The sequence below is a fragment of the Coturnix japonica genome, chromosome 18 (genome assembly GCF_001577835.2).
Source record: "Coturnix japonica isolate 7356 chromosome 18, Coturnix japonica 2.1, whole genome shotgun sequence".
NCBI lineage: Eukaryota > Metazoa > Chordata > Aves > Galliformes > Phasianidae > Coturnix > Coturnix japonica.
Genome location: NC_029533.1, coordinates 4569640 through 4590203, shown reverse-complemented (window position 1 = coordinate 4590203; position 20564 = coordinate 4569640). Strand labels below are relative to the sequence as shown.

Here is a 20564-nt window from a genome sequence, read left to right as displayed (position 1 = left end):
CCTCCAGCTGGGGTAGGACAGCAACCAGCCCCTCCTAAAGGCAGACGGGGTTGGCTGGGGCAGAACCGCAGTTCTGAGCAGTTGGACTGCACCTGACGTCGGTTTGGGGGCTGATACCGGCGTCGGTTGGGGCTGCAGCCGTTGTCAGTTGGAGCCGGTGCCCGTAGGGCTGCAGAAGGTGCCCGTAGGCTGCCGGAGGGCTGTGGGTGCGATGGAGGGGGAGCAGCGGGGGCGAGAGGGATGGGGCTGGGCGGGGGGCAGCATAGGGAGGGCTGGGGCAGGATGGGAGACTGGGGGGTGATGGGCTGGGGAGGAGAGGGGAGGGTCCGGGAGGGGAGGGGTCGGCAGCTCCCTGCGGGGATGCGGCGATCGGAGGCTGAGGGCAGGTGGGAGGGTCGGGGGGTCCGGGCGGTCCCACTGAGCCGGGCTGTGCGCCCTACAGGCGTTGGGGCTCCGCGGCCGAGCCCGGTACCGCCGGGATGGCAGCGCCGGATGAGCGGTTCAAGTTCTTGGAGAGCTTCGCCATGCATCTGCTGCAGCTCCGGCCGGACAAGTGGAACAAGTTCGAGAGCAACGATGAGGCCATGGCCGCGCTGGACGAGTTCTTCAAGCAGCCGGACATGCTGCAGTTGGTGCTGACGTTGAACCCCGCCGGGCAGCTCCAGGCGTCCAACTGCTTCCCCTCTGCCATCAAAGCCAAGGGCAGCTACCTTGTGAGGGGGAAGCAGGAGGGCATCACGCAGGAGAACTTAAGGGCTGCGCTGCTGGTGGGGGACATCAGCCCCTCGCCGGTGGAGCAGCTGATTACCGTGGTGGAGGAGGTGGGTGGCCCTGGAGGTGGATGTGAAAGCAGCTGGGGGATCATTAATGGGAGCACACAGAGGGTGGTGATGCACTGAACAGGTTCCCAAGGAGGCTGTGGGTGCCCCATCCCTGCAGGCATTCAAGGCCAGGCTGGATGTGGCTCTGGGCAGCCTGGGCTGCTGGTTTATAACCCTGCACACAACAAGGGGGGTTGAAACTGGGTGATCTTTGAGGTCCTTCAACCCAGGCCATTCTGTGAGCCTATGAAAACCTCTGTGCTCACCTCGGGGTTCCCCACCAGGACACAAAGCTGGTGCCAGACATGAGCAGGGGGCTCTCCTGGGTCTCCGTGTTGCTTAAAACTGTAATTCCCCACACTTGGGAATTGTCAGAGGGGATTTCTACAGAGCTTCCTCTGAGTGTTGCTGCTCACAGGGCACTGGAAGGCAATGGCTCAGGACAGCCATGGGATCCCTCTTCCCAAACAATGCCCTTCATTAGTGCACTGACCCCCACTCTGTGCATTCATGGCCACAAACCACACGAACCCAAAGCCCAGCACAGGGCAGGAGGGGAGATGTGAAGCTCTGCTCCCAGAGCTGGGAGTGGAGGAATCCCTCAGAGCTGTGCCTGCACTGAGCAGTGCTCAGAGGGACCACGACTTTGTCCTGCAGATCGTGTGCTCCCTGCTGCTGAGCGAGGAGAACCTGGCGAGTTATCCTAATGTGGTGGCAGAGGACATCGCACGCCGTGCACACAAGCTGAAGAACGACGTGTTTGTGATGGGAGGCAAGATCCAGGGGAAACCACTGCTGCCAATGCCTGAACATCTGGATAGCCAGGATGGGACCCGCACGGTGATGGAGTGGTGGGTGATGGGGATGAATGGGAGTGACCGTGGGGCTCCTGGGGCTGTTCAGGGCTATAACCCAGTTGTCCTCCAGCCTGGCGGAGCCGGTGGACAATTCCGTGCTGCAATCCATCGAGACGGTTGTCATCGACTGGTCTCATCAGATCAGGGAAATCCTGAGCAAGGACTCAGCACAGCCGCTGCTGGATGGGCTGCACCCTCTGCCCAGGGCAGAGTTTGACTTCTGGCGCACCAGGGGCCTCCACCTGCAGTGCATCAACGAGCAGGTACGGCTGTGCCAGGGGTGGCCGGGCTGTGTTCCCCACCCGAACCCAACTGTACATCCCCCACAGCTGCTCTCACCACGGGTGACGGCGCTGGCTGAGATCCTGGAGAAGGCTGACAGCTGCTACTGGCCGGTGCTGCAGGCCATGTTCAGGGATGTCAGTGCAGGTGAGGCTCCGGGTGATGTGTAGGCTCCAATGTTTGCTCCTGCACAAGGCATCCCAGGTGCCCACACCATTTCTCACCCGTGCCAGGTTTGCAGGAAGCCAACAACATCAGCCTCTACCTGCAGCCACTGCAGATCCTGCTGGAAGAGATGGAGCAGACAGAGTACTCCGAGGTGAGTTACAGGCAGAGGAACAACAGCACGGTGCCCACCCCTGTCACAGCCCTGCTGTGTCCCTGTGTCCCCATGCTGACAGGGCTCTGCTCCCACAGCTGCAGCCCTACATTGACAGGATGCTGTACACTGTCTGCCTCACCTGGGTGCACTCCGAGCACTACAACACCCCGTCCCGCATCATCGTCATCCTGCAGGAGATCTGTAACCTCCTCATTGAGCTGGTACGGGGATGGCTCAGGAAGCAGAGCAGTCCCTGGTGTGCTGGGCTGCAGGGAACCATCAACTGCTCCTGGGGCTCCCCCTGCTCACAGTGCCTTTTTTCCATCCCAGACCCGAAATTTCCTGCCCCCTGAGGAGGTGATGAAGGGGCTGCAAGGAGATCTCGACGAGACCTTGGTGAACATCAAGTTGAGCATTTCCACCATCGAGAAGCTCTTCCAGTCCTACGACCACTGCTGCTCTGACGTGCTGCCCTCCTTGTTCATGGCATGTGTGGGGATGGTTTGGGTCCACTTTCCCCCACCCCCACTGTGCTGACAGCCCCGTCCCTCCCCAGGAGAAGGAGCCACAGCTCTGGGAGTTCCCTCGCTCCCTCATCTTCAGGAGGATGGATGCCTTCCTGCACCGGCTGAAGATCATTGAGGTGGGGATGCAGTGCTGTGGGCACAGAGGTGGGAACAGGGGTGCGAAACACAGCACTGCTTCTGCTTGGCAGGAGCTGTATGAGACGTCCATGGAGTTCCTGAAGCTGGAGAAAGCAGACATGGGTGGGGTGAGGGGGAATATCCTGGGAACTCAAGTGCTGCAGATCTATGGGGAGGTCTGCGAGATCACCAAGGAATTCGCTGAATCCAAATATGATCCCTTGGATCCCGAGGACGAGGTGAGTGGGTGCTGGGATGGAAAGTTTGCATCACCTCTTGCTGGAGGGCTGTAGGTAAAATCATTAGCATGGCCACCTTTGTGCTGGTGCTGACCAGGAGCTCTGGGGCTGAGTGAACCCTCCCGGAGCTACTGGCACTGAGCCTGCTCTGAGCACCACCTTGTCTTTGGCAGCAATTGAACCAGAGTTTTACAGAGTTCCAGAGCAAGATTCAGGACCTGGACAGGCGGATGGCCACCATCCTGTGCCAGGGCTTTGATGACTGCAACAGCCTGGGGTCGGCCGTGAAGGTGCGTGGAGCCCAATGGGGAAACCCACAGATGGGGGTGGACTGCTGGCACTCAGACCTAGAGCAGTGCTGTGGGTACAGGGTAAGCACACTGCTCGCCCTGCAGCTGGAGCACATGTTCTCCCCCCTCAGCTGGAGCACATGTTCTCCTCCCTGCTGGAGCGCCCGCTGCTCCGTGATGCCGTGTCCCCGCACTACTCGGCTATGCTGGCCAAATTCAGTGATGAGCTGGATGATGTGAAGAGGCTTTTTGACTCATGTACACGTGCTGGTGCTGCTGTCCCTGTGCATGCCAACATGCCACCAGTGGCTGGGCGGCTGCAGTGGGCATTGGAGCTGCAGTGGAGGCTGCAGGAGATGCACGAGGGGCTCTTTGGCATCAACCACCCGTACGTGAGGCTCAGCACCAGCACCATGGGGATGTGGGGCAGGATGTGTCCCAGCTATGGCAGCTGTGTCTGCTTTGCCTCTGACAGTGTGCTGAGCAGCTCTGAGGCCAAACTGGTGACTGTGAAATATGAAGAAATGATGGAGCTTCTACGGGGCTTCTGTGAGCAGGTGTATGCAGCATGGACAGGCAAGGCCAACGAGGACTCTGTCTTCCACCTGGAGCAGCCCCTGATCCACAGGGACCCCGAGTCCTCCCTCATCAGTGTGAACTTCAACAGGAAGGTGATGCCAGCAATGATGCACTTGGATGCAGAGTGGTCTTAGCAAACATTTTGCATTTCCCTAACAAGCACTGTCCCCACCGTGGTGTGTTCTTGCAGCTCATTGCTGTCCTGCGGGAGGTGAAGTACCTGGGCTTCCAGAAGCAGAAGGACATCCCAGAAGGTGCCGAGAAACTCTTTGCACAGAAGCTGACCTTACAGAATTTTGTGGACAACCTGGACCTCATAACAGGCTGGTACAACAAGGCAAGTGGGTGATGTTGGTGCTGCCCTGCTGAGTGCCAGGAGGGCTCTGGGGAGCTCTTGGGGAGGTGGGGGTTCCTATGGATGGGTCCAAGAGCCTGCGGTCCCTCCATAACCCAGTGACCACCTCCTGCAGGTGAAAAAGACAGCACTGCCCGTGGAGCTCCCACTGGTGGCAGAAGAGCTGGAGGCCATCGACAGCCGCCTGAGCACTGCAGAGCAGACCCTGTGCTGGCACCACGATGGTACGAGTGACACAGGCAGGGCCCTGCAGATGGGAGCTGTGCACCCTGGGGAGACCCTCCTCCATCTCTGTGCCCAAAATGTCATTCCCCTTCCTCTAGCACACCCCTACCCCGCTCACTCCCACCCAGATCTACCTGGGTTGTATCACCTGCATTTTCCTCCCAGGTGTGATGGAATACATCCAGGAGATGAGAGAGGTCTTGTATGACTTAAGTACCAGAGTGCAGAAAACAAAGCTAAATGTGGAAAATATCAGCCAGCTCATGGAGGTAGATGCTCTGGCTGCTTGCTGTTCTTACTCTGTCCCCAGTGTGTGTGTGCTGCAGGGATTTACCTTATGGCTACGTGCTATGCAGGAGTGCTCAGCTACCCCCCTGTTTGAGAGGAAGGACAACAAAGATACAGCACTGCTGGACCTGGAAGGGCGGGCGAGCAACGTGACCCGGCGCTATGAGGCCATCCAGGAGGCGAGCAGCAAGATTGAGGGCATGGTGCAGGTGTGCACAGCTCAGGGTGCTTCCAGCAGAACCGTCTGAGCAGGGGGCACCTATCTGCAAAGTGCAGGGAGCTGGGGTGCCTGCTGTGTGCTGATGGATTGACAAACACTGGGTTGGTTTCCTTTGTCTTGCAGGAGAATGCAGAGCTGTTCAAGGCTGATACGTCATCGCAGATATGGCAGGACTACGTAAAATACGTTGACAAAGTAGTGTTGGATGGGCTCTTCACACTTGTTCGCAAATCCTTGAAGCTGCTGCTCATCAACATGGCCCCCGGTGTATGATCCTCTGCCACTCCATGCCCACGTTCACCCCCATGCACTGTTCATCCCTCCTGGTGCTCTGTTCAGTGGTGCAGCTGTTCCATCCCTGCCATGGGGTTCATGGGAACAATCAGGTGCCATTCTCTTCCAGGCACACGTGGCCCCACTGTTTGAGGTGACCATGGAGCTGTGTGATGGCGAAGTGGGCTTCCAGCCCTCGTTGGATGTGACAGATGAGAAGAGCTTCCTGAAGCTGCTGGAGAACCTAATGGCCGACATCTATGGCTGTGCAGCATGCATGCCCCGGCTGCTGGAGGGGCAGCTGGGCTACAAGGTGGGTTCCCAGGGGTGGGTGCAACCCTGCAGCCCCAGGTGGTGCCTAGAGCTGTGCCATCCCCACAGTCCGAGCTGGAGGAGGAGGTGGAGCTCAGCAGGACGCGGGAGAAGTTGATGTCGCTGGCGGCTGATGCCATGGCTGAAGGCATGGAGCACTGCGCCAGCTTCGAGCAGTACTCGGGTCTGTGGCTGGAGACCCCTGAGGAGTTCCTGCACCACTTCCTTACCTTCGAAAGCACCTTCAACCCCGAACAGCCTGAGGAAATCCCACGTGAGGAGCCTCCATCCCTGCAGCTCTTCAAGGAGGAGGTATGGGGAGGATGTGGGACATGTGGTGCCCAGGGACCACCAGCTGAAGGCTGTGACTGACTCCATCCATCCCTCAGATCGATGCATTCGAAGAGCTGTACCAGGAGATGTCGGGCTTTGCCAGCACTGTGGTGTTTGGGGGGTGGCTGCAGAGTGACTGTCGCCCCTTCAATCAGATGCTGCTGAATGCTGCACGCAGCCGGGTCCGGGCACTGAAGCAGCACCTCGCCGACCACGTCACCAACAGGTAATAGGGGATGGTATTGCTGGGGATGGGCACAGCACCCTGAGCCCTTCTGAGCCCCTGCTTGCACCCAGCCTGCAGGAGCTGGACGCCTTCATCAAGGAAGTTACTGCTGGCTTGAGCAAGCCGGTGGAAGAGGGAGACTATGACGGGCTGGTGGAGGCAATGGGGCACCTGATGAGGGTGAAGGACCGACAGGCAACCACCGATGTCATGTTTGGGCCCCTGAAGGAAACCATTGCGCTGCTCAGCACATATGGGGAGGAAATGCCTGAGGAGGTGCACCAGCAGCTCCATGTGAGTGGTTCAGGGTGTGGGGTGAGGTGCAGGCTCATGGGGCAGGCTGTAATGCGGTGTGTGATGCAGGACCTGCCCGAGCACTGGGAGAACACCAAGAAGGTCTCCATCCTCGCAAAGCAGAACGTGGCACCTCTACAAGCAAACGAGGTCAACATCATCCGCAAGAAATGCCAACAGTTCGAGGTGCTGGCAGGAGGCAGTGAGGATAAACTGGTGATTCCAGATCCCCCCCTGCCCCCTTGGACACCAACCCCTCTGTGTCCTGCAGGTCCGGCAGCAGGCCTTCAGGGAGAAGTTCCGGGAAAAAGCCCCTTACTTATACACTGCCCAAGATCCCTACAGATCCCTCAGCAAGGTAGTGAGGGTGATGCCTGGCCATGCTGCACTGCTAGGCAGATCCAGATAGGAGAGCCACGGTGCAGTACTGCCCCCAGGGCAGGACATGCATCCCCAGGGCAGGGCACTCAGTCTCTTGCTGAGCCCTTTTCCTTCTCTCCTCCAGGAAGAGAGGAACATTGCTGCCATGGAGAGAGAGATGGCTGCGCTTTCCGAGTCAGCTGGGCTGTTTGAAGTGCCTGTCCCAGAGTATAAGCAGCTCAAAGTGTGCCGCAGGGATGTGCGTCTGCTGAAGCATCTCTGGGACATGATTGTGCTGGTATGTGCTGTGGTCTGTGAGGCAGTGCAGTGCAGAGGGCACTGGGCTGGGTGTACATGTCCTCTGAAAGTGTCCACATGACCGCAGGTCAACACAAGCATCGATGACTGGAAAACCACCAAATGGAAGGATATCAACGTGGAGCAGATGGATATCGACTGCAAGAAGTTTTCTAAAGACATTCGGGGCCTAGATAAGGAGATGAAAAGCTGGGATGCATTCATAGGGCTGGACAACAGCATGAAGAACATGATGACGTCCCTGCGTGCAGTGAATGACCTGCAGAACCCAGCCATCAGGGATCGGCACTGGCGTGAGCTCATGCAGGCAACCAAGGTGTGCTCCAAGCCAATGGGGGGGTGAGGGGCTGTAGTGTGCTGATGCTCAATAATGCCAATTCTGCCACAGGTGAAATTCACCATGTCTGAGGACACAACCCTGGCGGATCTGCTGAAGCTCCACCTGCATAACTTTGAGGATGAGGTTCGTGGAATTGTGGACAAAGCTGTGAAGGAGTCAGGGATGGAGAAGGTACAGTAATTAATCCCTGCTTGTATACACCCCCTTTAAGGAGAGCCCCTGCAATCCACAGCGGCATGCGGCCCCTGCAACTCGTGCCCATGTCTCACACTGTAGGTGTTGAATGCCCTGGACAGTACCTGGTCCACAATGGAGTTTGAGCACGAGCTCCACTCCAGGACGGGCATCATGCTCCTCAAGTCAGACGAAGAACTCATCGAGACACTGGAGGACAACCAAACGCAGCTGCAGAACCTGATGGCCTCCAAATACCTCGCCTTCTTCCTCAAGGAGGTGTCGGACTGGCAGAGGAAGCTGTCCACTGTGGACTCTGTCATTTCCCTCTGGTTTGAAGTGCAACGTACGTGGTGTCACCTGGAGAGCATCTTCATCGGCTCTGAAGACATCCGCAACCAGCTGCCAGAGGACTCAAGGCGGTTTGATTCCATCGATAAGGACTTCAAAGTGAGAAGCCCGACCCTTCCTGGGCCCCAGAACGCACTGATCCTTCAGGTACAGCCCAGTCCTTTTTGTCTTGCAGGAACTAATGGCCGACGCAGTAAAAACCCCCAATGTCGTTGAAGCAACCAACAAACCGGGTCTGTTTGACAAACTGGAGGAACTGCAGAAGAGGTGGGTTTGGCTCATCCTGATGAAGCATTGTGCAGAAACCCCCCCAGTCTGTTCTGAGGCCAGAGGAGAAGTCTGCTTTCCCCAGCAGCCCAAGTGTCATCTTATTTAACATCCTTACTCTGCAAATGCTAAAAACGAGTACACTTTGTTAGCTATATGTTTGTTGACTCCTTGCTTCTTGCCAGGCTGGCGGTCTGTGAGAAGGCTTTGGCCGAATACCTGGAGACAAAGCGACTGGCCTTTCCCAGATTTTACTTCATTTCCTCTGCTGATCTGCTTGACATTCTGTCTAATGGGAACGAGCCAGCTGAGGTATGGGCTGAGCTGAGCACAAATCCAGAGGCACATCCCACCTCTCTTATGTCCTGACATATTGCAGATGTCTTAAAGTCTCCAAACTGAACAGCATCTCTGACCTGTTGGGGTTCCTTCCCCTGCTGCCCACAGGTGTCCCGTCACCTCTCGAAGCTGTTTGACAGCCTGGCTAAGCTGAAGTTCAAGATGGGCCCAGACGACAAGCCAATGAAGGTGGCCCTGGGGATGTTCAGCAAAGAGGACGAGTATGTGCCTCTGAACTCAGAGTGTGATCTCTCTGGGCAGGTCAGCAGGGGGCTGGGAGCTGCTACCCATGGGGTGGGGGCTGTGGGGTTCTAAGGCTGAGATGAAACCTAGAATAGAGCTGCAGCAATGGAGAAGGCAAAAGCACTTGAGCTGTGCAGCCCTTCAGGCTGCTGCAGCACGGTCCGTCTGCTCATCCCCTCTTCGTGCTACATAAACTGCAGTTTGCATTGTCAGGTGGAGCCACATACTGGGGGCTTTCATGCAGTTTTTATTAAGTGGGGAGGGCAGTGCTGAGCAGTGCCTCGGTGTACAGGGCGAGCAGCTGTGTGCATCAGGCATGCATTAGTGGGTGCTCTCTGCTCCAGTGTCCTCTCCTCAGGGCACAGCGCAGTGGAGTCCCCTTGCAGAACAAGGAATGGCTGTGGCCATGCGGGCTGTTGTGATCCTGCAGCAGGAGGGCAGTTCCATGCCAGCAGCCTAATCTGCACATGGCCAGAAGCAGACAGGGCTGGGAAATGCTCACAGTTCCACGCATACAGGTGGAGGTGTGGCTGAACCGTGTGTTGGAGAGCATGCGCACCACGCTGCAGCACCTGATCCCCGAGGCTGTGGTCAGCTATGAGGACAAGCCACGGGAGCAATGGCTGTTTGACTACCCGGCACAGGTGGGGCTGCCACGGGACTGGGCTGGGCTGGGCTGAGAGGCCAGTGCCTGACCCACTGATGGATGTGTTGTTTAATTGATTGCAGATTGCTCTGACTGGCACCCAGATCTGGTGGACCACAGAAGTCGGCATGGCCTTTGGGAGGCTGGAGGAGGGCTATGAAAATGCAATTAAGGATTATAACAAAAAGCAGGTTTGTCTCCCGCTGCTGTCAGCGGGGTGAGGTGGTGCAGACAGGCAGGAAAGCGTGATGTAATTTTTCTCTTTCTCACTCCTTTCCTTCCTCAGATCAATCAGCTGAACGCACTGATCTCGCTGCTCATTGGCAGCTTGTCTGCAGGAGACAGAATGAAGATCATGACAATCTGCACCATTGACGTGCACGCCAGAGACGTCGTGGCCAAAATGATCCTCACGAAGGTAGAAGTCACAAATCAGGTCTTGTTTTCACTGCTTTCCCAGCACCTCTGAGCTTTACTCCCATTATTATCCTTTCTAAAGTTTGCAAAGTAGCCAAAATGCATGAGGAGGTCAGAGGGGAAGCAAAGGTACCCAGATCCCTTTGGGGGAGACCTGGTTCTGGGTTGGAACAGCCCAAGGATCATCCCCCCCCAAAGGACACCCCAAAGGTGTGGGTGGGAGCAGGCGGTGATGGTTGCCCTGCAGGTGGAGAGCGCACAGGAGTTTGCATGGCAGTCGCAGCTGCGGCACCGCTGGGATGATGGTCACAAGCACTGCTACGCCAACATCTGTGATGCACAGCTGCGGTACTCCTATGAGTACCTGGGCAACACACCACGGCTCGTCATCACCCCACTGACTGACCGGTAGGGCTCAGCTCCCTGTGTCCCAGCTCAGCTCCACACAGCCATGCTCAGCCCCCACCATCACCCCCAGGTGCTACATCACCCTGACGCAGTCCCTGCACCTCTTCATGGGAGGAGCCCCTGCTGGCCCTGCGGGCACTGGGAAAACAGAGACCACCAAGGACCTGGGGCGAGCCCTGGGCATCATGGTGTATGTGTTTAACTGCTCCGAGCAGATGGACTACAAGGTAGGGGAGTGGAGCTCGAGGGGAGCCCCTGGAATGGGGCTGGGTCCTCACTCTGCTCTCCCAAACCCACAAGAGCTGTGGGGCCAGGCAGCAGCTTCTGGGAGCTGGGGGCTGCTGCATTGCTGCACACTGCTTCCCAAGGGAGCAGCTCCCAGCTCCAAACAGGAGCAGCTCTAGACAACGTGCTCTGTAGCTAATGCTTGGGGTGCTCGATGCCTCTGAAACCTCTTCCCTTTGCTTTGCTCTCCAGTCCTGTGGCAATATCTACAAGGGGCTCGCTCAGACCGGAGCCTGGGGCTGCTTTGATGAGTTCAATCGCATTGCAGTGGAGGTGCTGTCAGTGATTGCAGTGCAGGTGGGTGCCTTTCCTTGTCATTTGGAGGCAGCCCCACGAGCACCGCAGTGCTGATACCTCTGCTCCCTGCCCAGGTGAAATGTGTTCAAGATGCAATTCGTGCCAAAAAGAAAACATTCAATTTTCTTGGAGAGATGATATCGCTGGTGCCGTCGGTCGGGCTGTTCATCACGATGAACCCTGGGTACGCAGGACGGACAGAACTACCTGAAAACTTAAAGGCTCTGTTCAGGTATGGGCAGGCAGATGGGTCACCATTAACCTGGCACAGCTGTGACATGAACTGAAGCCTTTGCTCATGCTGTAAGAAACCCCACACACCCCTGGAGCACTCATCTCAGAGCTGTGGGGCTGCTCAGCTGCAGGGGGATGCTCAGAGCACCTGGCTGTGTGATGGGAGCTGGCAGGGAGTTGCATGAGTTTGCCACCTGTTTCTCATTCTGGCAGCAGCAGTGTGTGATCTGAATGGAAAAACAGGGTGCAAATCTTGATGGCTTGTGGCTGTGTATGCACCCTGCTAACCTGCTCTGCTTCCCCAGGCCATGTGCGATGGTTGTGCCAGACTTTGAGCTGATCTGTGAAATCATGCTGGTGGCTGAGGGCTTCATTGAGGCCAAGCTCTTGGCAAGGAAGTTCATTACTTTGTACACACTCTGCAAGGAGCTGCTGTCTAAACAGGTAACGGGGTTGATATCCTTGGTTCTTTAAGGGAAAGAGTTAACCTGAATTTCAGCCCTGACAGTTTGAAACCCCTCAGCTGGCAATGTGCTGGCTTGCAAAGTTCAGCTCTGTGGCTGAACAAATCCCCCCTCAACACTCATACGGCGTATTTCTGCCTTCTGGAAGAAATCAAGAAGTTCCAAAATAGAATAGAATACAGCTGGCTGAGATGTGAGCATGCAGATGTTCCGCATCTCAGCAGAAGTGATTTGCAGGCCAACAGAAATGTGCTTCCCAGGAAGCGAGGCAGACTGCCATCCATTCCTGGGCTCTGGGACAGTCTGTGGGGATGGCTGAGAGTGGGGTGGAGGAGAGGAGATCCCTCTGTGGTTTTGTTTCAAGCAGCTCTCTCACCAAAATGACATTTGTCGCCTACTTGGCAGGATCACTACGACTGGGGTCTGCGGGCTATCAAGTCTGTGCTGGTGGTAGCGGGCTCCTTGAAGAGGGGGGACCCAAGCCGTGCTGAGGACCAGGTCCTCATGAGAGCCTTGCGGGACTTCAACATCCCAAAGATCGTGACAGATGATGTACCGGTGTTCATGGGGCTGATTGGGGACCTCTTCCCTGCTCTGGATGTCCCCAGGAAGAGGGATTTGAACTTTGAGAAGGTGACTCAGCGTGCTGGGGGTGAGGGCCAGGGGGAGGCTAAAAGGGGTGCGGGGGATCAGCGCCCGCTCTCTCCCAGATCATCAAGCAGTCGGTGCTGGAGCTGAAGCTGCAGGCGGAGGACAGCTTTGTGCTGAAGGTGGTGCAGCTGGAGGAGCTGCTGCAGGTGCGGCACTCTGTCTTTGTCATCGGCAATGCCGGCTGTGGCAAGTCCCAGGTAAGAGCTGAACACAACCAGGGGGCTGGGAGTCAGGAGAAGGCTGCAGGGCATCACAGGAGCTGCCACCACCACTGCAGCAGTGCCATCCTGTAGGTGCTGAAGTCACTCAACAAGACGTACCGCAACATGAAGAGGAGGCCGGTCACTGTGGACCTCGACCCTAAGGCTGTGACCTGTGATGAGCTCTTTGGGATTATCCATCCATCTACAAGAGAGTGGAAGGATGGTAAGAGGTCAAAGCTGGCAGGCACTGCTCCGTGAAGGGACCAGGCACGCAGGGGAATGCTCTCATGGGATGCATCCTTGTGAGCATCTTGTCTGTGATGCAATGGTAGCGATGGGAAGCCTTGGGGTTTTTACTGGGATGACGGGGAGAGGAAGGAGCACAGGAGTGTGCAGGGGAAGCACCAACACAACGCGTGCCCCAGCAAACCGGCTCTGAGTGGGAAGAGCTGGGCAGGAGAAGCCCACATGTCTCTGTATGGACAGGTCTGTTTTCTACAACGATGCGTGACCTGGCCAACATCACACATAAGGGACCCAAGTGGATCATCCTGGATGGTGATATTGACCCCATGTGGATCGAGTCCCTGAACACAGTCATGGATGACAATAAGGTCAGTGCCATCACACCCAAGGAACTAGGTTTGTGAACTGAGGATGACAAACCTCCTTGTGCCCACTCCCCAAAACTGGGGCTACCCCTACATCAGGCCACTTCCTCCAGGTGCTGACCCTGGCAAGCAATGAGAGAATCCCCCTGAACCCAACGATGCGATTGGTCTTTGAGATCAGCCACCTGCGCACCGCCACGCCAGCCACCGTGTCCCGGGCAGGGATCCTGTACATCAACCCTGCAGACCTGGGCTGGAGCCCGTGAGGATGGGGATGGGGATGGGGATGGGGATGGGGATGGGGATGGGGATGGGGATGGGATGGGATGGGATGGGATGGGATGGGATTGGGGGGGGGAAGGCTCTGATCCATGCAGCCCTGCTCACCCATCCCTCCACAGTGTGGTGGCCAGCTGGATCGAGAAGAGGACCGTGCAGTCTGAGAAGGCCAATCTGATGATCCTGTTTGACAAATACGTGCCCATGTGCCTGGAGAAGCTCAAGACTGGCTTCAAGAGGATCACCCCCATCCCTGAGATCACGGTGATACAGATGATTTTGTACCTGCTTGAGTGCCTCCTGACACCGCATAACGTGCCACCAGACTCTCCCCGTGAGCTCTATGAGCTCTTCTTCGTCTTTGCCTGCACCTGGGCCTTTGGTGGGGCCTTGTTCCAGGACCAGGTTGGGTTGTGATGCTGTGGGAGCACCAAATGACCACACTGGCCACGTTCTGAGTTTTTTCTCTTTTGGTTCCCTCCAGCTCATGGATTACCGCGCCGAGTTCAGCAAGTGGTGGGTGAGCGAGTTCAAATCCGTCAAGTTTCCTGCTCAGGGGACCATTTTCGACTATTACATCAATCCAGAAACAAAGAAATTCAAGCCTTGGACTGATAAAGTGCCAACATTCAGGCTTGACCCCGAAGTTCCCTTGCAGGTATTTCCCAATCTTCTTTTTAGTTCCAGTGTGATGCCTGGCTTTGGATTCTCATAGAAAACACTATTTGCATACACTGTTTGAAATGCTGCAATGAGGGAGGGCGGTTGCATCAAAGACATGATGGAAAAGGGGAAGCACTGGGGCTAGATTGCACCATGTGTTGGCCAGACGAGATACAGCACAAGTCTCAGGGATGATGCTGTGTTGTTTTGATGTGTCTGGTGGCTCCAGTGGTTGGTCAGAAAGCCCTTAGGATAGCCAAGTGCTGAAACCTTTTGCTATAGAGAGGGCTTGGATTGGTGTGGTGAGGCCGTGCCTTTGCTCAGAGCAATAGTGCCCAGAGAAGTGCCTGGCAGCTGCAGGTACACTGCAATGGAGCTCATCCCAACTGTGTGCCTTCCCCAGGCCTCCATGGTGCACACCACCGAGACCGTCCGCATCCGTTACTTCATGGACCTGCTGATGGAGACGCAGCGGCCGCTGATGCTGGTGGGAAATGCAGGGACAGGGAAAACTGTGCTGATGTGGAACAAGCTCGAAGCGCTCAGCACAGAGGAGTACCTGGTGCAGTCTGTGCCCTTTAATTTCTACACCACCTCAGCCATGCTGCAGGGTAAGGGCTGCTCACAGCTGCTCCTCTGGGGGCTCTGTTGTGCTTCCCCATGGCTCACACTCTCTGCCTTTTGCAGCCATCTTGGAGAAGCCCTTAGAGAAGAAGTCAGGAAGGAACTACGGCCCACCAGGCAATAAGAGGCTTATTTACTTCATTGATGACTTGAACATGCCCGAGGTGGACAAGTATGGCACTGTGGCTCCGCACACTCTCATTCGGCAGCACATGGACCACGGGCACTGGTAGGTGGCTGCTGGCACACATGCCACTCAGTGATGCTCAGCTGAGGGCCAGGGCTGTCCATGGGCACAGGGCTGGGGAACCCACCCAAAGGAAACATCCCTGTTCCATGCAGGTACGATAGGAGCAAACTGACCCTGAAGGACATCCACAACTGTCAGTACGTGTCCTGCATGAACCCGACCGCTGGGTCCTTCACCATTGATTCCAGGCTGCAGGTACACAGGGCTCATAGTGCCACTTTCCTGGGATGGGGGTTATGTCCCAGTCTGGGCTCAGCACACAGGACCAGTGAGCTCCTCAGTGCTGGCTGGCTCCATCAGCCCCGCAGGGTGCTGCTCCCCCTGAATCTCTGCTCCTTGCTGCAGCGACACTTCTGCGTCTTTGCTGTGAGCTTCCCCGGCCAGGACGCTCTGCTGACCATCTACAGCGCCATCCTGTCCCAGCACCTGGCCCTGCATAAGATGCCGCAAGCTGTACAGAAGCTGCAGGCGAAGCTGGTGGCAGCTGCACTGGGTGAGCTCCACTACCGGGTGTGGGGAGGGCAGTGCCAGGTATGGGAAGGGCAGCGCTGGGCACAGGGAGGGCAGTGCCAGGTAAGGCTCAGCCCTCACCCATCCCACAGCCCTGCACCAGCGGGTCACTGCTGTCTTCCTACCCACTGCCATCAAGTTCCACTACCTCTTCAACCTCCGGGACCTCTCCAACATATTCCAGGTATCAGGCAGGTCGTTCCCATTAAAGCACATTTATTCCTTTCCTTCCTTTGTTGTGCACCCTTGTAGCCCACCGTGTCCCTACCCCCATGCCATGACCTCTTCCCAAACCTGCTCTTTAACTCAGCACTGAGCAGCAGCAAACAAACCCCATAAGCTGAGGGTCCCCATGTTTGCAGGGACTGTTGTTCTCCACCCCTGACTGCCTGCAGAACCCCGTGGACCTGGTGAGGCTCTGGATGCACGAAGCTGAGCGGGTCTACGGGGACAAGCTCGTTGATGACAATGATCAGAAAAGCTTTGCGAAAATGCTATCTGACACCTGCAAGAAATTTTTTGCTGTAAGCTATGCTGGAAAAAGAGGGTGTGACACATTTGGGGGCTGCAATGATGCTGAGTGCAGCCATGCAAGGAGCCAGTGCACCAAGACAGGGTCCCTTCCACATGCCCACTGCTGCCACTCCTCTTGCAGGACATCAGTGAAGAGACAGTGTTTGCCAAGCCCAACATGTACTGCCATTTCGCCGAGGGCATCAGGGAGCCCAAGTACATGCCAGTGCCAAACTGGCCATCACTCAACAAGCTGCTGGGAGAGGCCTTGGACGGCTACAATGAGGTCAATGCAGCAATGAACCTGGTGAGCTCACGCTGCAGGACGGCCACGGCTCTGTGTGATTTAGGTCATCCACTGCTTTTGGCACTGTGGTTCAGGACAGTAATCCCTCTGTCATATTTTCCTTAGGTGCTCTTTGAGGACGCAGTGTCTCACGTTTGCAGAATCAATCGGATCCTGGAGTCCCCCCGAGGCAATGCGCTGCTGGTCGGTGTGGGCGGCAGCGGCAAGCAGAGCCTTTCCCGGCTGGCAGCCTTCATCAGCTCTCTAGACGTGTTTCAGATTACACTGAGGAAGGGATACAGCATCCCAGACCTGAAGGTGAGAGCAGGTCTCCCCGCATCCCCCCCAACCCAGTGCAGCTCATCCATGCCCTGACAATCCTTGCTTCCCCAGCTGGACCTCGCCTCGCAGTACATCAAGGCAGCCGTAAAGAATGTTCCTACAGTGTTCCTGATGACGGATTCCCAAGTGGCAGAGGAATCATTCTTGGTCCTGATCAATGACTTCTTGGCATCCGGGGATGTGCCGGGGCTTTTCCAGGATGATGAACTGGAAGAAATTATGGGTGCCATGAAGCCACAACTGAAGTTCCTTGGATTGCCAGACACGAGGGAAAACTGCTGGAAATTATTTATAGATAAAGTCAGGAGTCAGCTGAAGGTAGGTGTGTGCGCAGGAGTGTTTGTGAGGGCTTCTGACATCTTTAATCCAAAGGCTGTTTGCAAACATGACGCGGATGATTGCGGTTTCATTATGCTGTGATGAGTGTGAGCAAAAGGCGTGTTCAAAGGATCCCCAGCACCTCGTGCCCTGAAGCCCAGAGTTGCAGCTGCTGCCACCCACAGGTTTCCCTCTTGAGTGGAGGGCTGTGTGCATGCAGCCCACCCGGGCTATGGCCAAAGGGAGCTGGGGCTGACCTGTCCCTACCAGCAGAGCAGGACACACCACTGCCAACCACCCCTGGGCACAAGGACAGGGCTTCAGTGGGTAGGAGGAGAAATCTCCATGTGTGGCAGTGGGAACCACCAGCCGACCCTGTCACCAGCACTGCCTGTTCCAGGTGATCCTGTGTTTCTCTCCCGTGGGCTCCACTCTGCGGGTGCGGGCAAGGAGGTTCCCCGCCATCGTGAGCTGCACGGCCATCGACTGGTTCCAGGAATGGCCACAGGAGGCCCTCGAGTCCGTCAGCAGCAGGTTCCTGGAGGAGACAGGGGACATCGAGGTGAGCAGCACTGTGCATGCAGCTAGCACTCAGCTTCACCCCTCACATTCATGCACAGTGTTACAGAGCTCACTGTGCTGTTCTGCTGCAGCCCGAGGTCAAGGTCTCCATCAGCCAGTTCATGTCCTATGTCCACATGAGTGTGAAGGAGATGTCCCAGACCTACTTGGCTGTGGAGCGACGCTATAACTACACCACACCAAAGACCTTCCTGGAGCAGATAAAGCTCTACCAAAACCTGCTCGCTAAGAAGAGGAGTGAGCTTACTGCCAAGATTGAGAGGCTGGAGAACGGCCTGACCAAGCTGCAGAGCACAGCCATGCAGGTGGGCATGGTCTGGCTCCATCCTGAGGCAGGATGGCGGGCATGAGAGCAGGGCTTGGCCCCACACAGAGCTCTCAGTTTGGGCAATGGGCCACATGGGTTGCTGTGTCACAAGTGGCAATGCAGCCCCCAGACAAGGAGCTCACTGGTCCCATCAGGGTTTGATGGTGCCCAACCTCTCCCATCCCCTCCATGTGCAGGTGGATGAACTGAAAGCCACACTGGCGGTCCAGGAGGCAGAGCTGAAGCAGAAGAACGAGGATGCAGATAAACTGATCCATGTGGTGGGCGTTGAAACAGATAAGGTCAGCAAGGAGAAAGCCATCGCTGATGAGGAGGAGCTGAAGGTCCAGGCCATCAATATAGTATGTGACCCTGGGCAGCACCCGCTGGCAGCACTGACTGCTCCATAACCAGCACTGCTCAGCACGTCTTGCCCCTTCCCTCCTCCCAGAACGTGTCTGAGAAGCAGCGAGCCTGCGAGACCGACCTGGCCAAGGCTGAGCCCGCGCTCATCGCCGCACAGGAAGCCCTGGACACACTCAACAAGGTACAAGAGAGCACAGCACTGCAGCTGTGGTCCCACGGGTGCCCTGTGCCTGGCAGTGCTCAGCACCCCGTGCTCCCTTCCCAGAACAACCTGACGGAGCTGAAGTCCTTCGGGTCCCCCCCGCAAGCAGTGGTGAACGTGACAGCGGCCGTGATGGTCCTGACGGCTCCGCAAGGCAAGATTCCCAAGGACAGGAGCTGGAAGGCAGCCAAGGTCATGATGGGGAAAGTGGACACTTTCCTCGATGCCCTGAAGAAGTATGACAAGGAGCACATCCCAGAGCCGTGTCTCAAGGAGTTCCAGTGAGCACACGGCTGCTTCCCCTACGGCACAGTGCCACCCGTGGGACCCAGCGCTGGCTGTGCCCATGAGCAGGAGGTGCAGGGCTGTGTTCCCCCCCACAGGCGCTACCAAACGGACCCCACCTTTGACCCAGATTTCATCATGTCCAAGTCGACAGCGGCAGCGGGGCTGTGCTCCTGGTGCCTGAACATCGTCCGCTTCTACAATGTGTACTGCGAGGTGGAGCCCAAGAGGTTGGCACTGGAGGAAGCCAACGCGGAGCTGGCGGAGGCACAAGAAAAACTGAGCCTCATTAAGAAGAAAATTGCAGTAAGTTTGAGCTCCTCCCAGGCTGGGTGGCTGCAAGACTGTGGCTGTGTGCCTTAGCTTGAGTCCCCATGGCTATATGAGCTGATGAGAAGCCAGTGGTGAATGAAAGATGGTTATCACTTGTGCAGCCCCAGCCCGGCTGCAGCTGTGTCTTCTCAGTCATCACTGAGCTCTGAGCTCCTGCTGAGCTCTCTCCTGGCATCTTGCTCTGTGTGAGTGGGAGCTAACAGTGAGCATGTTTTCTTCTGAAGGACCTGAATGCCAATTTGGCAACACTGACTGCACAGTTTGAGAAAGCGACGGCTGAAAAAATCAAATGCCAGCAGGAGGCTGATGCAACCAACAGAGTCATCTCGTTAGCCAACAGGTACCCTGCAGATGGGCTCTGCACCGCCTCCCCCCTGTGACCCACACAGAATGAGGGTCCTTGCTCCCCTAGGCTAAAAATCCCCACTCGTGAGTGGGCCAGGAACTGCAGGGGGTGGTGCTGTGGGCCCCTGCCCATCACAGCAGATAGGGGTGGTAGCAGCCTTGCCCCCACACTATGCTTAATGCCTGCAGGCTGGTCGGGGGGCTGGCATCTGAAAACGTGCGCTGGGCTGAGTCGGTGGAGATGTTCAGGGAGCAGGAGAAGACGCTGTGTGGGGATGTGCTGCTCATCTGTGCCTTCGTGTCCTACGTCGGCTACTTCACCAAGAAGTACCGGGCTGAGCTGATGGAGAAGTGCTGGATCCCCTACCTGCAGGAGCTGAAGGTGCGCGGCTCTGAGTCTCCCGGCTCTGCTCCAGCACTGAGGGCTTTGTGCTGCTCCAGGCTGGGGCCCCAACGTCCCCTCTCTTTCAGGTGCCCATTCCCACCACACCAGAGCTGGATCCCCTCAGCCTCCTCACCGACTCTGCCGACGTGGCCATATGGAACAACCAGGGGCTGCCCAGCGACCGCACCTCCACGGAGAACGCTACCATCCTCTGCAACACGGCGCGGTGGCCTCTGGTGGTGGACGCTCAGCTGCAGGGCATCAAGTGGATCAGGAACAAATACGGAGAGCGGCTGAAGGCCATCCGGCTGGGCCAGAGGGGGTGGGATGCTGTGGGATGGGGTGGCTGGGGTGTGTTTGCCTGAGCTCCCTCTAAGCCCCCTCCTGTCTGCTCACAGCTATCTGGACACCATCGAGCAGGCGGTCTCTGAAGGGGACACGCTGCTGATTGAGGACATCGGTGAGACAGTGGAGCCAGTGCTGGATCACCTGCTGGGCAGGAACACCATCAAGAAGGGCAGGTGGGCTTGCAGACCCATTGCTGCTCTGTGATGCCCATCTGTGCACAGCAGCAGCTGGGGCCTGTCCCCTTTCACACAAGTGCTTTGGCCATATCCCATACTTTTCACTGTTCCCATGGCATTTCCAGTGGGGGGGGGGGTTATAGGTGATGGGATTTGGGTCATTTGAGAGGCATGTTCTTGTGCACAACTGCAGGATGAATCCAGATAAATGGAGTAAATCCCAGCCACTTCCCCATCCCCATCAGGTTCTCTCTGGCATGAGTTACTACCAAACTTAGAGAA

At 56.8% G+C, this 20564-nt stretch overlaps 1 protein-coding gene across 1 annotated transcript in view; it reads left to right on the top strand.

The window, feature by feature from the left end:
* The first annotated feature begins 119 nt into the window (after positions 1–119).
* Positions 120–20564, top strand: part of DNAH17 (dynein axonemal heavy chain 17) — a 27436-nt gene continuing 6991 nt past the window's right edge. Inside the window, exons 1-65 of the mRNA XM_015879915.2 lie at positions 120–206; positions 443–821; positions 1479–1672; positions 1749–1941; positions 2008–2107; positions 2194–2279; positions 2378–2503; positions 2613–2768; positions 2839–2925; positions 2998–3165; positions 3339–3455; positions 3587–3843; positions 3931–4126; positions 4225–4371; positions 4505–4613; positions 4780–4883; positions 4971–5111; positions 5246–5389; positions 5526–5708; positions 5777–6019; positions 6097–6266; positions 6338–6560; positions 6630–6746; positions 6832–6918; positions 7066–7218; positions 7306–7554; positions 7627–7749; positions 7855–8202; positions 8279–8370; positions 8556–8682; positions 8818–8970; positions 9471–9596; positions 9682–9789; positions 9885–10016; positions 10263–10423; positions 10494–10650; positions 10901–11005; positions 11080–11237; positions 11545–11683; positions 12109–12336; positions 12414–12551; positions 12648–12780; positions 13044–13171; positions 13282–13430; positions 13570–13852; positions 13932–14105; positions 14514–14721; positions 14798–14963; positions 15077–15179; positions 15330–15477; positions 15587–15678; positions 15857–16018; positions 16150–16314; positions 16420–16611; positions 16687–16953; positions 17354–17515; positions 17607–17840; positions 18040–18204; positions 18294–18389; positions 18474–18691; positions 18794–19001; positions 19253–19368; positions 19563–19755; positions 19845–20080; positions 20157–20279. Coding sequence (XP_015735401.1) covers positions 480–821; positions 1479–1672; positions 1749–1941; positions 2008–2107; positions 2194–2279; positions 2378–2503; positions 2613–2768; positions 2839–2925; positions 2998–3165; positions 3339–3455; positions 3587–3843; positions 3931–4126; positions 4225–4371; positions 4505–4613; positions 4780–4883; positions 4971–5111; positions 5246–5389; positions 5526–5708; positions 5777–6019; positions 6097–6266; positions 6338–6560; positions 6630–6746; positions 6832–6918; positions 7066–7218; positions 7306–7554; positions 7627–7749; positions 7855–8202; positions 8279–8370; positions 8556–8682; positions 8818–8970; positions 9471–9596; positions 9682–9789; positions 9885–10016; positions 10263–10423; positions 10494–10650; positions 10901–11005; positions 11080–11237; positions 11545–11683; positions 12109–12336; positions 12414–12551; positions 12648–12780; positions 13044–13171; positions 13282–13430; positions 13570–13852; positions 13932–14105; positions 14514–14721; positions 14798–14963; positions 15077–15179; positions 15330–15477; positions 15587–15678; positions 15857–16018; positions 16150–16314; positions 16420–16611; positions 16687–16953; positions 17354–17515; positions 17607–17840; positions 18040–18204; positions 18294–18389; positions 18474–18691; positions 18794–19001; positions 19253–19368; positions 19563–19755; positions 19845–20080; positions 20157–20279 — 10508 coding nt within the window. The 5' untranslated portion in view covers positions 120–206; positions 443–479. The remainder of the gene's footprint in view (positions 207–442; positions 822–1478; positions 1673–1748; positions 1942–2007; positions 2108–2193; positions 2280–2377; positions 2504–2612; positions 2769–2838; positions 2926–2997; positions 3166–3338; positions 3456–3586; positions 3844–3930; positions 4127–4224; positions 4372–4504; positions 4614–4779; positions 4884–4970; positions 5112–5245; positions 5390–5525; positions 5709–5776; positions 6020–6096; positions 6267–6337; positions 6561–6629; positions 6747–6831; positions 6919–7065; positions 7219–7305; positions 7555–7626; positions 7750–7854; positions 8203–8278; positions 8371–8555; positions 8683–8817; positions 8971–9470; positions 9597–9681; positions 9790–9884; positions 10017–10262; positions 10424–10493; positions 10651–10900; positions 11006–11079; positions 11238–11544; positions 11684–12108; positions 12337–12413; positions 12552–12647; positions 12781–13043; positions 13172–13281; positions 13431–13569; positions 13853–13931; positions 14106–14513; positions 14722–14797; positions 14964–15076; positions 15180–15329; positions 15478–15586; positions 15679–15856; positions 16019–16149; positions 16315–16419; positions 16612–16686; positions 16954–17353; positions 17516–17606; positions 17841–18039; positions 18205–18293; positions 18390–18473; positions 18692–18793; positions 19002–19252; positions 19369–19562; positions 19756–19844; positions 20081–20156; positions 20280–20564) is intronic.